Below are 18,127 nucleotides of genomic sequence, written 5' to 3' on the forward strand. Positions count from 1 at the left end.
GTGTGATTAGCCAGCCTCCCTAGACTTTTCAGTCACCTCTATTATAAAGATGACTGCTTCTGAAAGATCAGAATAAACAGTGTCTGTCATGCACTGAGCTTCTTCAAAAAATATGGCTCTGAGAGTATTTTCTCATTTTAGAACACATTAATACTGCATGTTAGTGTCCCTAGTAATCTTCTAGTTTTGCCCATTATCCATGGAATATCCATTTTAAGCCAATCCACCCTGCAACCTCAAATTAAATTTTCCAGTTCTAAACATCTCCCACAGGCCCAGCTCTCCCACATCTAGTATCTATCATCCATTACATACAGGTAAAGGGGTACTTGCTCTACTGCTTGTTGCCGTCTCTCTTTCTCCCTGTCCCCCTCTACTTTTTCCATCTCAGCTTTGCTTATGTAGTAGTCAAATTTGTCTTTGAGGAAGGAGGAAGATGAAACACGGTGCTGTAATCAAGTCACTGGAACGAGATTCATGAGATACCAGATCCTGAGTTCACCACAGCCTTCCTGTGTGGCTGGAGGAGAAGCATTATTTTTGATGAAATCCAAGTTCCTCTGAAGTCAATAGCAACACTCCTTAGTAACTTTCACTCTAGGCCCTGTCCAGTGAACTTCCACTTCTCCAGAGTTTCTCTCCTTTTCGTTTTATAGTCTGTGTAGCCTGCAGCTGCTACAGAGAGAGGAGCTGGCTCTTACCTAATCCAGTGGGACAGGATCTTTTGGTAGATCCTCCTGTGATAATGTAAGTAACTATTGTTAAACCTACCTAATCCATAAAACCTGTGAATAGGTAGGTATCTATAAAGTTGTTTGCATTTGATATATCCACTTGTTCCCACTCTTCCAGTCTCACACTTCTGAAGATCTGATGCTGCAATTATTCAAATACAAGAATAACTTAATATGTGATCAACCATGGTAGTATCCATAGGACTACTCAAATGACTCCCTACAAAGATTATGGCTGGACTGTAGACTGCTGATCTGTGTGTAGGCAGCACAAAGCAATATGTATATTTCACATGGTTACCCACTGATACAGCTTTTTATTGTTCCTTAGGAACTAAAGAGGGAAGCTTATAGAGATTTACTCATTTTATCAAGAGACTAAGTTTCTCAGATGATCCACAAAGTACAAAATATGAACGTCTGAATTAGCAGTTCAGAAATATTGATTTAAAATTGGCTTAGATAGGCTACAAGCTGAAATATATTAACTGTAATCTGTCTACAATAGGCTAATAATATTCTCAAATCTCTAAATTCTTTTTTTGTGTTTGTGTGCATGCCAAGGAACATACTAAATGTCTTCTGTTTTTTCCCTTTCCTTTCCTAACCTGTAGCCAAAATCAGAAACCATTCTCTGAACTGTATCAGAGAAGTTAGTCAGCATTTCATTGTTAATGAGTTAGACATGAGTTAGTGCATGTTTGGTATCTGTAGGTAGTCTGTATCACTAAAGATACTGTGATTTTGGTGTTTGCTCTCCTGGTTTTAAGATTATTAAGTACTTTAAACAATGTATGGGTAAAAACATTAACTACAAGGTGCTGAGATACATTTCTAGCCCATGGAGAAAATAACTGACTTCAAGTTAGAAAAAACCTCTCTGGCATGAAACAGTGACTTGTGCTCGTGCAATTTTATGAAGAGTTTTACTATCTGTCCCTTTTGCAACCTCAGGAAGATAGCAGACTTTCCACTGTGTCTTAACAGCAATACCATTTCAATGAATGTATTAAATAATTGCACTAGTGTACATGCTGTAATTTGCTAAATGCTTTTCAACTGTACAAAGACACAGTTCTTTTCAAAAACAAAACCCAAAAAGTTGGCACTCAATTGCTAATTAGTGGAGTAGAGACATGTTCTTCTGACCTTCTGTCAGATAAAGTTCTCTCGACCGCTTGTACTGCATCCATCTTTCTGTGGCTCATAGGTCAGTGATTTAGCTTTTTTTTTTTTTTCCCAGAAAATGAATTTGTTTTCTGTGTCATAGCATTTTCCCTTTTCAGCACTAGCACATTATAGGTTTTTTTAAAAAATGTTTATGTAATACTCTATTTGCATCTTTAATATGTTTTGTTTATTTTAAAAACCAAGAGCTGAGCATGCACATTACCGATGCAGAAAGCATAGTAATGGAATAACAGGCCCTTATTTGTCCACTGAAATAATGTGTGCATTCAACCAAATTTTTCCTTTTAAATTAGAAATTAGAAAGTTAAATGTATATGCTAAAATCAGCTATAACAAAAAGAGAGGAGGTGACTCTAGTGCACTAATCTCCACTTTGAACCCCCTAAATGTCCACGTAAGACTTCTCAAAGTCCCTGGATTAGTTTGATATCTAAACCTTACTGAAATTTTTCTGAGACTTGCATGTCTAGCTCTAGGAGAATACTTTTAAACTCAGGATTTTAGTATTAATTTAATTTCCAACTAGATCCTAGGCAAGTGATGGAGATACATTTTCTTAGAAAATTACCAGTGACCTGGAAAACTGCTGAATTTCATAATGATCTTAGTTCAGACATGCAGTATTGATTATTTACCTAGCACAGTAATTCATGCCAAATCACTTGTCTTTAATAATATTTCAATGTTAATTTCATAGTTTGCATTACTTGCATTACTGTATAAAGTTAGAACGTCCCTCAATTCATCTTGAAACATTCGGGGGTTTGATTCACACCAGCTCACAACAAATACCATATGCCTTCACAGACATACAGCATACATACTCATGGAGATAAGATATGGAAAGATCACTAACATATAGACATGATTATATCAACCAATTAAAAAATATTTTGATTTAAAGAAATTAAATAACTCTAATTTACACTGTCAAAAATGTGATGTAACAATTCTTGGCATTTTTACATTAAGTGTAAAAAAGGGACACACTCCTTGATAATAAAATGCTTGGTCCTACGAAGATAGAGATGAAAATTTTTATTAGGTTGCTGATGCTCTGATTCAGAAATGATGGGACCCCCACAAAATCTTATTTTCAAAACCTCATGGAGACTTTCCATTAGCCCCAAGAGACTGTGGACCACACTCTTTACACCCATATGACTGCCTACAAATTCATTGTGCAGATGCCCTGGCTCACAGACTCTTCTCCATATTCTACCAAATAAATCTACCTCTTCGTATCAAGAATGCTAGAGTTTCAAGATGTGTAAGAAGTAAGAAAGTAGCGGGTGATACTAAGAAATCTATCAATCATTCTAGATGCATACACTAAGGCATAAAATAATCAACCATGTCATTATGAGATGTCCTGCAAAACATCTAACGGTCATGCAACATGTTTTCCCATTGACAATAGAGTTTTCTGACAAAAAGCATACGCACTCACTGACAACATGTCCAACAACTCATTCCCATTAGATATTTAAATATTGCAAGCACTGTCCTCTTCCAGGCACCCAAGCTTGTGTTCAGGGGATCATGCAGTGAAGGTGGTGGAGTTAGCCACAGTGACGAAGTTTTTGAGTGAGTAGTGCCTCCAAGCCTGCAGTCCACAATGGACTAAATCTTCCTCCTTAGTGCATTGCATTACAGTGAAAAAAGTGACAAAAAAATGAAAGAGGAAGGGAAAGGGAAAAGGAAAAGCCTACCAGTTAGCTCAAACGTCAGCATTTGCCTTGGACGTGCTCAACACTGATGGAAAGCCAAGAGAAGCTGTTCAAAGGTTTTTGCATCAAGCCATTTCTTCTCCATTAGGTATGTTCATTTTCCTCTTGTCTACCAAGAAATTACTTGGGCTTTCACTATGAAACCAGTAACAAAACTAAATGCTACAGATTATTTACAAGAGCCAAAAAAAAAAAAAGGAAAGAGCTTTCAGAAGCGAAGGCTGGTGACTTGGCAGGTAATGGTCAGTGACTAACCTAACTGTACAGGAGTCTTTACAACAGCTCTGGACATGATTGCTTCTGTGATTCTGTTAAAGATTCAGCAAAAAGCAGAGTTGGACCATTCCTTTCATTGTAGTTTCTAACAGGATTTTCTCAACCAACCAACAGATTTCTCTGGTAAACTGTATTTAGTAACCAAGCATAATTGAAATCAAATGCCCTTCTTGCAGGTCATGAATATATAGACTGACTCAGGCAAACATTAGTCTCAATCTTCTTTCCTCAAAGAAGCTTTGGGCCTACACTCTTTGGTCTCATATCATATTAGACACAATAGGAGATCTATTTTCATATAACTTTCTTTCTTGACATATTTAACTGCAATTTTCATCCATCTTGCTTAAACAGCAGCTAGGGCAGAACAAAATCCTTTCTTCAAGAGGGCTTCCCAGCTGTGCTGTTGCTTCAGACCCATCATTTCTCTACCAAGCTGCACCCAAGCCCCTACTGCAGTCCTGGCTTTGCCTGTGCAGAAAACCAGTGAAGGGCAGGGGATGCCTGATGGGTGTGTAGATGTCAAACCCCTTTTTTCCACAAGATGCTGTTTTTTTAAATAGTGTTTTTCTCATCTGTGTAACAGTTTGTACTCTGCATCTTTAAATGTAGGCATGGAAAACTGGAAAGATATTGTAACCAGGATTAAATATCCACTACCTTTAATTATTGCACAATTAAAATAATAAAAGCAGGCTTTTCTGACTAATCAAATAAAAATGAACATTTAATTGAACATTTCATGAATGTTTCATATCAATCAGGAAATACAATGCTCTTGAATTTTTATTGCAATATTTGCTTGTGTTACTGAGAGCTCTTTAAGGCATCAACAAATGTAACAAACCCATTTATTTACAGCACGTTTGCCCTCACTAGGACTGAAGGGTGCACAGGAAAATAGAAAATGTTCTTCGGGATGTCTTAATAAAAATATATGTAAATAATTGGGAAAACAAGAGCAACAGCATATAACAGCAGAAAATTTCTAAAAGAAGCCTAAATTGTTGCTGGCGGGTTTTTCCCCTCATTAAATAGACAGGTGAAAATTCCCCTTTAGGAAAGTGCATGCAGAGCATGCAGGGTTTTTGGAGGAAAATTATTGCATGGGCTGGCTTCCAAAAATACTGTGGCTATAAAACATAATTAGACAGCAAGTACGTGAATAACAAAAGTTAAAATCCCTAAGAGTAATTAGATTTATTTGATAATTGTATGAATGCAAGATAAATGTTGTCCTTTTAATTTGTTCTCTGACCACTGAGGACACAGCTTGACGGACAACTTTCCAGCAGCACCTTGATCTAAGGAGTGACTGCTCTGAGATCGTTAGATAATTTGCTAGATTATATTTCAGATGGATTACACCCCAATCCAGCTCATCAGTCAGCCAGCCACAGTAAATGTATGTGTACATAGAGGGAAAATACAAAGGGAGAGAAAGTAAATAAAGGTGAAAGGACAGGTTTTCTACAGGAATAAAGTACAGATTTCCTTTCCTTTTTTTTTTTTTTTTTTTTTTTTTAATTAGAGATGTTCAGATTCTTGAGCATTGGCATGATTTTTAGTGCTGGAGAGCTAAAAAACACAGCAAAGGAACAAGCCTTGTAATAACACCATGAGCAGGTGTGGCACTGAAGTCTGTCTATATCTCAAAAAAATGCAATTTAACTCCTAGAAAGACATCCAGGTTAATGGAGCCATATTGTAACCTGCCATATGGTTCAGATAATTGATTTGAAATGTGAAGTGATAGACAAGAAACCCATTTGTTTCATCTTCCCCTGCAGTTACGTGAAGAAAAATCCAAAACTCACCATTATTCACCAGGACATGGAGTGGACAATTCTTTGCTCTAAACCGCTGCACAAATTGCCGTATAGACTTCATGGAAGCCAAATCACAGTATAAAAACTCCACTGGGAGAAAAGAGGAGATGAACAAAAACAGAGTAAAGTCAGTTACAATGATATTAAAACACACTTATAGACATCAACAAGGACTCCTGTGATAATGTCACCAGAAAAAAAGATTCTAAAAATAAAACAGGCTTTTGAAAATCATGGATGAAGCTGGCCTCAGAAGGTTTCTTCTTTCTCCTTCCTTCCCTCATTTCTATTTTAAAACTATTGATTCTTCACAGAGCAAATATGAGTAGTGCTGCTGCCGGGAGGTGAAGAAGGGTGTCAAACGGAGCAAATATGTCCCAGTCCTACTGTTTTTTCTACTGCTACAATTTAGGAAGAGCAGCTACAGCTCTTCACCACAAAGATGATCAAGACATGGCAGCGGGAAATCAAATAGGGAGAGGAGAAGCCACATCAGGCACCAAAAATTTTCCCTGTGTTTCTGATGCTAAATATGCTGCCCTGTTTTTTTTCCCAGATTATCTGCTGAGTGTCTGTGGTCTGAACAGTGATGAAGTCTGACAACACATTATAAAACAAAGCTTTATTGAGGCAGTAGGAAAGATGAGCAACAGTGTGCCTATACGGCAACTCATCCGACCACTGATAGCAAACATGGCATAGTAAGTGATGCCATGGCTCTGGTGGACAGCCAAAGAGTGTCCAGGTCACCTAGCAGCAACCACCAGTCGTATAAATGCCTTTTGAATGTGGCTAAAAGTCATGCTTCCCCTTGGCTCCATCAATGGCAGTGTGAACTTAGGAGGATCAGACCTCACATGGACACTGTGGGCTGATGTCGGTCAAGGGCCGGGGTGTCAGTGTCTCAAAACATATTTAACATTGGTATGTTTTTATTTCCAAGAAAACATGTTTCTAACAAAAGCATCCTCTGTCCAAACCATCAGTCAGCCACTGATCTTCACTAGAACACTACAAAATTAATTAATTAAAATAAAAAAGATTACTCAAATCCCCCAATAACTTTAAAGCCATCAGGTCTGAAAAATATCCTCCTGTTGCAGTTGTTCAGCTTTCACCCTTTGCCTCTTACAGCGCTGCCTTGCCTTGCATGACAACCACGACCAGGGTTATGAAGCGAAAACAAGCAGTGCCCCCCCACAACAGCAGTAGCACACAAGCAATCCAATTTAGAAACTCTACAAAGGGGGAAAAGACAGAAAATTGTGAACACATCCACCTGTTTTATCCTTTTAGAAAGTATACATGCATGTTGCATGCCAGGCTTTTGGTTTGTTTCAGCGTTGGCTATGTTTCAAGCAAGAAAATGTGAGTCTCTGGCGCAGATGTTACTCTGCCTTCTGGTTTGCTACAGGTGGTGGTGGGACTCCAAGTCAAATAGATGTTGTTGACTCCACCCCAGCCAGACTCATTACACTGGAGCTGAGGTGAATTTGCCTGAACCTCTTCCATAAAGTGAATTTTCCAAGAAAGACCAAAAGGTATTTCAACTTTAGAAAAGTCAGGCAGTACTGAGCAACCTCCAGTGACTAGGCCCAACAGAAAGAAAGGCGAAGGCTGTACAAGGCTCCTCTTGCTCACTTGAAGGATGAGTCTTTACCACCTGGTGGATTTCAACAAACTCCCTGATTTCCTGAGCTGTGGCAACCTCTGCACAGATGTCCAGTCCCCAGTACAGTTTTGGCCATCACAGCTGAGGAATGGGGCTCCAGGTCCTTGCTGTGTTTCCCCCGCTCCCCTCCGTGCTCCCACCTCACAGCCCGAGGGCTGCTCCCCTGTGGTCCCTGGGGAAGAACAGCCACCCCCTTCTTTGCACATGGCTTCTCCCACCTCTTCCTATGAAAGAAACAGCCTTTAAAAGAAAGGAAAATTAAAGATATACAGTCCTTCACACACGCTAAAGCAAGCCTTTCTGACGAGAACACTAAACTATTGAGTAAACAGGTTCCAACACAGGCTGCAGTATCAGATGTTTCCTGTTACTCTTTTCACTGGTCCATCAGCGATGTTCACCAAACTGTTTCATCCTGTCACAACTAAGGCTGTGAGCTATAATACCTCTTTATAGCGTGTCTGTAAAATAAAGGTTTAGGAAGGCCTGCAGGCACAACAGCAAGCTAAATAACAAAAGACAATCACAGCTCTTATTAAAATCCTTTACAGGAGAATAGTTCCTTCAGTTCCCCTCAATTTTACACAATACAGGGTTTCAATAATCCTTATATATTTGGAACCTAGACAGTATTAGTCTGCCGAAATTGTCTTAGTGAATTTATATAGATTACTTAGTGGCTTTTTCCACTTACAAAAAAAAAAAAAGAAGGTTTAGATTCCAGTTTTAAGATAGTGTAAATACATTTTTTTAAAAGACTGTAAAGTCACACCATTTCAAGGGCACTGACCCATGAATAACACTGGACAATTTCTTGAGCTCCCTATAGACCTTTAGGAGGTCTGCAATTTTGTTTAATTTCACTGATGTCCTGCATGTGGAGGTGGTAAGGAAATGCAAAAGTTATGAACTCCTGTAAAAGAAAAGAGCTGATCAGGTCATTCTTTTTGGGGCCTAGCAGCTCTATAAAACCACATGAGCCGCACTGTAATAGCTCAGATGCACAAAACCTGGTTGTACTAACTTATTAGTAACTAGTGTGACAATGAATGGAGTAAAGACCTAGGAGAAGCTTTATGCTGGCTCTGCTGTTACTCCACTTCTCCAGGCAGCTCATCAAGGAAAGAGATTAGGGAAAGCGCCATCAGCTTCTTAAGAGGCAGCCACTTACACTGCCAATGGAGGAATCCCTTTTAATACAAAATAATCATCTTGGTAGAGAAGGCATTGGACTTTCATTAGCTGCAGCATTTTGCAGCATAGTGCAAGATCCAACCACTTCTTCACCACCAGTATGGACTGTGGCAACATTATTGATTCTCCTGGATTTTGCTAATGACATTGTATGTGCATGGAAAGCAGGCCCCTGAGAACATTCACTGGGCTAAATTTTAACCTCTCCCCTCATCTGACCTCAAAATTGTCCTTTTTGTCATTGGCAACTACAATGGTGGTTAAGATAACCAGTGTGCCAAGTTGAGCGCTTTTCAGGCTCACCAATCCAATCCCACCATTCCTGGGTATCAGCTTTTTGCTATGTCTGTTTGATCTCCCCTTCCTTAATTTTGTTGTATTGCAGAGCAACTTCTGTCCTTCGTTATGACTGTACAGTGCCCACAGTAATGGCATACAAGGCCAAGGCTATCATTACTAAGCTTATTTACTTGCTTACATGGGAAGCATGTCATCATATTTGGTATTTGTACAGCACTTGTCCTCAAAAGATCAGAACATGCTTTGGAAAAGAAAACAAACAAACAAATCAAACCCTGAACTTCTTTTTGTTCACGGGGCAGAAACATTAATGGCCAAAGTCCTTGTTCGTGCTTGTCGGTGCATGGCGGCCCTTTCTCAGGGAGGCGGCCTCACTGGTGTGAGCGCCGTGCCAACTGAGGTGCCCTTCCACTGGAGAAAGAGTGCCAAAACATGGCTGCAGGTCATGTGCTGACTGAACGGCAGGGCCCTGAACAGAACCCCAATTTCTTCTTTGACCCATAGTCACAGTATTTAATTTTTTTTTGCAGTGTACTAAAGAATTACACATCTAGAAGCTAAGGAAAATTGTTAGGTTTTAGAACATTTGAAAGCATGCACAAATATACTGAGGAAATAATTTTTTTTTAAATGACTCGATTAATAAGGACCAGTGTTTAATAATGTGTGCAAATAACCAACCCTGAACTTGAATTAGCAATGTGACCTGAAACCCTTTTCAGAAACGATGGCAAAAGATTTTTTGTATGGGATAAGTATGAGCAAAAAGAATAAGTGTATGCAATAATAACAACCTAACTGAAATATATGCCAAAATTAATATTTAGATATGCTACTTCCTACCTTTTTGGTTTGTCTGCCACTAGAATTCAAATTTTTCAGGTACCTAATAATTGACAATATACTCATGCTTTTGAGTTTAATAGTTGTTCTCAAAACTAACTGGTTTCTTTGATTTGCTGTAAGCCATTAAGAACAAAAATGGGGAATAGAATCTACATACAGAATATCTGCAGGTAATGGTACTGAAATACTCTTTATTTTCTAAGCCATTTTATCTCTCCTTCTATACTTCCCCTTGCTTTCAGGTTCTTCTAGAGTGACAGACATGCCTGTATTTCTTTCTTCAGTGGATATGTTCCTTGTTTTTACCTAAATAATCTTTCCAATGGAAGGAAGTGAGTATATAATTGTCAGACACTGGCTAAAATATTCACTGTTAAAAATATTTCACTATTACTTTATTGTAATTTGATGACTCAGTTGTCAGAAAATTATTAGCTAATAAAATATAAAAGGAGCGTAATTTCCCAAAAGACAGCTAAAGTTACTGATGCCATTACTCACATATGAATAGATATGTATATGACGGTGCTAAAGTTGCTGCTTTGCCTAATTTCTTTCTTTCAAACGTGTATCTGCCTGGTGCATCATCTTTTCAGTAACAGCAAAGCTGGTATGATGTTTTTCAGGCTGCTCCTCAATCAGGCCGCACAAATCCTCCAAAGATACGCTGGCTGACCGCACACAACCCCACTGAGCACCTGCACAATTCAGTGCATGCTCCTGCACTGTGCACCCTCCCCTCCCTTGGTTGTGGTAACTGCAGTCAGAGGACCTGAAGGACAGGCACCTGGTGGCCCTTGGAGAACTATCCGATATCATGAGCCCCACAGGAGGCCCAGAGGAGTCCCGGAATTAGGAGAGTCTGACACAGCCCCTGAGTGCTCACTATCCCTTGAGTTTCCCCCTTCGGGTCAGCTTCCCCATTTCTGTCTGTCTGTCTGCTTCTTCATAATATTAGCACACCTTTCTTTTTAACATCTGGAGTTCCCCTCTTTTCATGGGGGAACTTTTCAGGCCAGCCATTTTCAAAGTATGAAATTCGAAATTTTAGCCTACTGTGGAAGGAAAATTCAGAAACAAAAGGAATGGACAGGTATTGCAGTGAATGATCAGGGACTATAACTTCTGAGATATTCACTGATGAGTTGAACACAGGAAAATGAAATGTTTGGCCTCCTGCAAAGATTATGTCACATAGGTTTGATTTAGATCAGATTAAGATGAGATGGAGGCCGCCTACCACCTACCACTTTTTCTGCATTCAATTCTAACTCATCATCTTGAAGTTATTATGGACAGCTATAGCATCATCTCAGCAGAAATCATAAGTCAGCGTCAACTTTTATTACTTATGCCAAAGCAGTTTTACATCATGTTTTCACTTTCTTTTTTCGTATTAGAAACACAAGCAGGGGATCCATTCTAGGGAAAGCTGCAACTCTGCCCAGCATGGCAGGGAGCTCAGAACTTGTAGCTCTTGGTGGAAAGGGGACTACAGATAGAACTGTTTTGCTTGTTCCCATTTGTCACCTGCCTATTCAGTATCTGAAGATACCAGCAAGAAGTTACTTCTCCAGCAAGGCACAAAGAATGGTTCCTAGACAAGATAATAAAAAATGGTGTTCAGTAGTCACATATTCATCCTCAAAAACATGTTGCAAAAGCTCCACAGAGGTTCATTGTTCCCTGGCTGCCATATATCCACAGGAGCACTGAGGAATTTGGCCTGTCGTCTGCTGTTCTGCCTCACAGAGCTATGTTTTGGCATCTCCACAGCAGCAAGGAGAAATGTTGTCCAGCTCATGAAAGAACTGAGTATGCTTCTGAGAACCTGGACAGTGCAACGGAATTGTTGTTTATCAGAAAGCGCTCTTAATGAGGAAAATATCTACCATCTGATGGATGTTGCGTTGCAGAGCTAGAGAAGGTCTGTCAGCAAGGTGGCAGGTGGAAATGAAGGAAATCCCAGGAGAAAAAAAGCATGAACTGTGGGGAGGAGAAGCCATAAAGTGCTGACTGGAGCCTCCTTCCCTTTTGTCACTGGACTGTCCTTGCTGAAACTAATAAACAGTGGCTTTGGCTGGTCCAGTCTTCAGAGACAAGCTTGGTATCTCCCTTCTCCTGTGGTCCTCTCCCCAAAATAAGGTGTTCTGGAATCAACTCTTCTTTCTCAGCAATCTCTGCTCGTTTGCTTACACATCTTCCAGCCAAAACCAAAGTCGCTCTCAATCAAAACAGGGCTGCCAAGGGAGGGGAACAAACTTCTGAAATGGAAATTCTGACCATCTGAGCTCAAAACTGTGGCCGTTACATGCCAACACTGTGAGTGGAAACTGCAAAAGTGCTTCTAGGCTCCTTACATAAACCTGGGGTTTATCAGTCTACAAACTGGGTATGTGTGGAAGCACACAAGTCACCATCGACAGAACATGACTCCTGTTAATAGAATTTTCCTGTGTTGTCTGGGACTAACAAAAGGGTTGGGATTCAGGTTTTGCTCAGACGTGCATGATGACAGAAGATTGCATGCTATTCAGGACTGTAAAATGCTTAATTTACAAGTACTTCGAGGAAAACAAAAACAAACAAAAACCCACAGGTAAATAAGGCATGTACCAGCCAATTACATATTGAGCTGTACGATGAGACAGTCATCATAAATGTAGCAAGCACAGCATCTCCTATTTATGCTGTGCTCCTGCCCTTGTGCACTTGATGACCTCTCTGGCTTCTATACCACAAGCACTCCAGAATCTCCTCCATTCTACAGCCAAGATTAACAGAAATTAAATATTAAATTGATTAATCCACAGAAAATCCTAGTATTTGCAATCATACCTATGGTACTGTTTGATGCTGAATTCCACCTGTTGTAATGGTGACTATTTGCAGAACTTTGGATTCTAATCCTTCAAATTATTTTACATATGCTACTGTGGGCCAAAATGTTGGCTGTTGCCTGTTGTGCATCTTACAAGTTCCCCACAGTATTCTCCTCTGTCCTTGATTAGTCTGAATAATTGAATAGTTCTAGGCAATCCTGCTTCAGCAGGGGAGTTGGACTAGATGATCTCTATGGTCCCTTCCAACTCTAGAAATTCAGTGAAATTCAGTGAAATTCAGTGAAATAATTTTGTGGCACTTTTTCAGATCACTGGTCTTTCATTTGTAGCACTTTTTCAGATCACTGGTCTTTCATAGACTGTTAACAGAAATAATAAACCCTGGCTAACTCGTGGCACTTTTTCAGATCACTGGTCTTTCATAGACTGTTAACAGAAATAATAAACCCTGGCTAACTCTAGCACAGATTTACTGTTCAAGCTGATGCTTGTGATATGCTATTGAAGAGGAAGACAGATGGAAAACATCCATCTGGCAAAGTGTGTGAGTGCACTACCATGGATCAAAATAGTGAGCATATTTAAAGACATACGGTTTGGGTACTGTCATTAAAAGATAAACTCACAACTTTAGTTAAACTAGTTCGTCTATGGCCTTCCAGCAGTGGCAAGTGAGAGCACCTAAATTCAGCTGCTCCTTCTCTGAGTCATCCATTCTAGTGCCACTAACTTTAACTTTAAAGGCAGTCTAAGGAGATTAGCTTCCTGGGCCTAATGTTAGCCTTTGTGAACAGCCTCTGTGTGTCATCCTCCTGCCTATTCAGTGAAAAAAGAGCTCTGCATCAGTGTTCATGACATAAACAGAAATTCACATTGGGTAAATATTAGTAATCCATGCTTTCTTTCTTCCTCCGGATGCTTTGAACATTGTCTGCCCAAAGAGCTATTGTAAAAAAAGGCATTTCATGGTGCCATTTCTTAACCATGTAGCTTTCACCTATTGTACTATGATAAATGGGGAAAAAAAGACCAGCTTTCTGAGAGATGCTTTCTCTCTCGGAGGTAGAAGAGTGAAATAAAAAATAAATTTGCTCACAGAAACTGAGCAGCCTGGCTTAGCTATTTCAACTTCCTCAGGAGAAGTGTATGGGCTAGTCCAACAATCCTTTAACTAGTTAAATTCAACAAACACCCCAGTAGCTCTTGTGTACTAGTTACTCAAGCAAAATTCCAGGGTAAGAACAGTGTTTCATTTCTATTGCTACCAGCGGCTCCCGTTACTGCCAAAATACTAGCTCATCACAGGACAGCCCCCTGAACAGCTTCATGATCAGGTTGTCAGAGCACTGGGACATAACAGCAATACAAAAAGGAGGTAGTCCTCGTAAAACAACAGAAATGCCCATGTATGACTCTGCTAATTGCACCACCAGGTAGGATGTTATTTAAATATGCTACCTTTTTAGCACAATTCCAACAGGCACAGCATGCTCTGGGTTTCCCACACATACAAGTAGTGCTTTGCTGTATAGTATTTGATATTTTCTGTTCAGCAGGCACAGGGCTTGAAAAGAAATAAGCTGCCATCAACTTGTCAGAAGAGTAACCTTAGGAGGTGGTGGCAGCAGGACAAAAGCAGTGGGATCCATAGGCAGCTCCCAGGGTGAGAAAGGTTATCTCAGCTTCCTGTGGATAAAATTTCCTCCAGATTATTGACTGGGGAGGTGGTTTTTTTTAGAAATAGAATTATAGATACATACAAAATTTCCTCATATGCTTGCTGGAAATTAGATGCCACCTCCTTCTTCCTCCTCATGAGTCTAGGTGCTCCTCACCCTGGTTTCTGCCTGCAGAGAGACAAAGTCCTCTGATATCTTCTCTTGGTGCTATGGGAAGACTTTGTTTTTACCCCACTGAGCAACTGTTTTGGGAACCCCTTCTGTCATCATTTCTAGTATCTACTGGTGTGCCTTTACATAGGTTGAAAGGTAATATGACTTTGGCAGCTTCATAGGCCCATTTGGACCCCTGTGGAGAAATGGTGGGAAAATGACATGGCCACACCAGTTTCACTCTGGGGCTGGTATCTGGCAAAAAAAAAAAATAGTGTTGCAGTGGAAATGTTTCTCATATCTATTTTTGAGGATTGAGGAAGGCAGCCTTGATCCTGTTCACAGCTGAGTATGTTTTCTTCCTTCCATTAAGACCAGAAGAAAGAAGACAGGTCCAGGTAAAATCCCTCTGTCTCATGGGGACAGAAGAGCTCACAGTGAGCAACTGAAGATTCATCTTCAGTTTATGGAGAGAAGATAGTTTAGAATACCCTCATTCCTATTTTCTATACTTTCGGATATATTTTCCTCTTGCTCCACGGTGAACAGATTTTTATCTTAAATTTCATCACTATATTTTGTGAATTGCAGATATGTTTCTTTTTCTTCTTGGGTGACATTTACTCCTTACAGTGGCTTTTCTCTACACTGTGACTTATATCTCACTTAAAACCTCAAAATATATGGCACATATGTGACACACGCATTACAGTGTCCTCATATTGAAACTCTCCATCAGTAATGAAACTCAAGTAAAGAGGTTTTTGGAAGTAATACAGTGTCACGCTATTAAAGAAGATAAAAGTCAGCAAGGCTTCTACCAGATGACAAAATGAAAATGTACTTCAGAGCAAGCTAGGAGCATGAGTCTTCCCAGAAAAGATGCTGAGTCCTCAAGTGATTTAAACTGGTATAGTGATTTAAAGTATATGGAGCTATCATTTGTTTCCAGTTTCTCAGCTCTGGAATTGAACATTCCCAATGCATCCTGGGTTGTGCAGCTTAGAAGTTAAGATATCGAATCACTTGTATAAATTGATGATCAAGGACACATACGTGCATAAAAAAGAGTGCTGGTGAGGGAAAAAAAGGCCCAGCTATCTTTTGCTGGCAGCCTTCTCCTTCAGAATATTTGATTAGATATGTACCCTGACTAAAACATGCACCAGCATTCCTCTTGAGCTGTTCCCCACTTGACTTGCAGAATTTCTTTTATATATGAACAGCTTACTGTTCACAACCAAGTGTAATTTATTTATTCAAGATATTTTCTCCAAGCTAGCCAAACACTACCAAATTCAATTGAGTTTCAAATTAGCTACCTTGTTCATATTTTTACACGCCTAAAATCTCGCTTCCCTCAGCCTGCCTAATTTATTATTTTTTTAATGTGAAAGTCTAATTTCTACACCTTATAAAACAAAAAAGAAGCCCCCACATTCACAGTGTATTCATTCTGGATAGAGAATCAACACGAGCTTCAGTGAAGAAGCTGTTCAGAAAGTCACGGGTTGGGTTTGCTAAAACAAGGCTACCTTAATTACAGGTACTACTAGAGCCATAATATCTGTAGAACAGACTTTTTTTTTTTTTAGTTGTTACAGTAATGAAGCTCCAAATCCAATTAACCTGCATTTGGACTGAAATAGCTCAGCCCGGATGATACTCCAGTTCCCACAGTGGCCCAGAACTGAGCCGGGCCACCTGGTTGTCCTTGGCGCGGGTATTGTTTCTCCTGGATGTAATTGTCGAGAGATGTGAACTGGCTTGTAACCTTCAGTCTTTTAAATTATACCTGCTATTACTGATTTTTAAAAATAGATTAAGACCTTCTGAGCTATTTTATGGCAAGTATCAAAGGTTGCGGTCAAAACTCAGATGTCCTAGTCTGCCATGCAGGAGGTTCTTTCCATAAGCCAATATCAAATATATACTGGGAGATCTGAAGTAGATCCTTCCAGTAGGACTGTTTGTCAGTACACTGTCTAGATATTTCATACATGAAATCAACTTTCAATTCATGGCCAAACTTTAATACAAGAGAATCATTATGTGACGGCAAAACAACTCTCCCATTGGCTACATTTCCTGAAAAAGGCATGCATTTTCTGAGTATAGCTGCTTACCATTTCAAACCCACCGAAATAAAAACCTCCAGTGTGATGAATTATGTTTGTAATAAGCTTTGGTATTGCCATGAAAACACCTCAGCAAATATTCTGCTCCACGCCCTCTGAGGTAACACAGAGAGGCTGATAGTGTCTCTGCTTTGTAGTACTTCAAGGGCAAAAACCTTGCAGAGTCAAAGGAAATAAAACAAAGAAGGAGAGAATAGTATTTCCATGCTCCAGGCAAGAATAACTTTGAGTTGTCCAGAATACAACATCTTTTGCTCTAGACATGAGAACTATCCACAACACATGCTTCTGCAAACACTACCTTCCTTTTCCTTGAAAGTTTTATGTTTTTTCTCCTATGTCAGTGCTAGCACCCATGCGGCAAGCTTGAGCAGCTCTCAGATCCAGCTTCAATCAACTTTCTCTCCTTTTCTCTTTTTTTTGGGAGATAGTCTTCACATGGATCAGTGAGTTACTCCTCCCCTGTGGCAACAGAGGCAGCAGAGCTGGCAGAGGGGAGGCAGTAAGAGCAGGTAGCTGGGATGGAGGAGACACGAGAGGTAAGGGCTGTCCCTTCCACCAGTTGTGCAGCTTTAGGGCCAGGTTAGTCACAGCTAACCTGGTTTCTGATCACTCATTGGGGTGACTTCTCTCCCCCTTCATCCTTGCCCCTCTTTGCTCCTTCCACAAAGGTCTGCTGGTGTAACTGCCTGTCCTGGCTCATACCAACCTATGCCTGGGGTGTTATCTGGGTTATGGTAATCATCACCCATCATCCTTTCTCATTCCTCCGAGAATCAGGACGCATGGGCTTACTTTTTCTTTTTGTCCAGATCTGACACTAGGCTGTTACTCTTTCATGCTTAAGCAAGCTTGGGTCTGTAGAAGGCTTCTAAGATATGATTCATCTGACCTGTTTCACAAATCTAGTTTAAGATGAGATGAATCACGTCCTACAACTGTTTATTCCTCTCCACAGACTGCAAATGGACCTCAGGGACACTGACTCAGATTTAAACCTCTGCATTATAAACCTCAAAAATTAGGTGATTTGAATCCCAGCATTCAGTTTCAACTAATAATGAACAAACAGAGAATGAGAGAAAAATCAGAGAACTGGGCATGTATGTATGTGGATGACTCAATGTTATTCACCATACTCAAGATTAGGGAAAAAAAAGAGAGTGAGAACTTCCAGGAGGATCTTGCCGAAGGCTCACAGATAGCTGGGTAACACAAAGAAAATTCATGCCGGAAAAAGATAAGGAGTCTTGCAGGGAGTGTTTAAATTCTTTTTGTATTGTGAATGCCTCTGAAATAACTGTGACTTCTCAACACAAAAAATGCGATACCGTTGCACGCTCTAATTGACAAACACATCCTGAGAGTCAAAGAAGGTAAAGATAATTGTGGCGGTTGGGCTTGGTGTTGCTATGCACGTACATGCACATCTCTGACACCCAGCTTAAGCAAACTGCAAGACATTATAATTTCGAAAATAACGACAGTATAGATATGCATCCCAGGTGAGAACTGGCAGTTTTCCTGCTGCTCTATAAATCA

The 18,127-nt window shown here is 40.0% G+C and overlaps 1 protein-coding gene across 5 annotated transcripts in view; it reads right to left on the bottom strand.

Moving 5' to 3' along the window:
* Nucleotides 1-18,127, bottom strand: part of DHRSX (dehydrogenase/reductase (SDR family) X-linked) — a 233,957-nt gene that overhangs the window by 65,353 nt on the left and 150,477 nt on the right. For 4 of the 5 annotated variants that reach the window (XM_014960305.1, XM_014960307.1, XM_014960306.1 and 1 more), the window contains one exon: nt 5,749-5,850. The exons of the other annotated variant lie outside the window; for it this stretch is intronic. In XM_014960305.1, coding sequence (XP_014815791.1) covers nt 5,749-5,850 — 102 coding nt within the window. The remainder of the gene's footprint in view (nt 1-5,748; nt 5,851-18,127) is intronic. 5 annotated transcript variants of the gene reach the window in all.

Source organism: Calidris pugnax, unplaced genomic scaffold (genome assembly GCF_001431845.1).
Source record: "Calidris pugnax isolate Ruff unplaced genomic scaffold, ASM143184v1 scaffold188, whole genome shotgun sequence".
Classification (NCBI taxonomy): domain Eukaryota; kingdom Metazoa; phylum Chordata; class Aves; order Charadriiformes; family Scolopacidae; genus Calidris; species Calidris pugnax.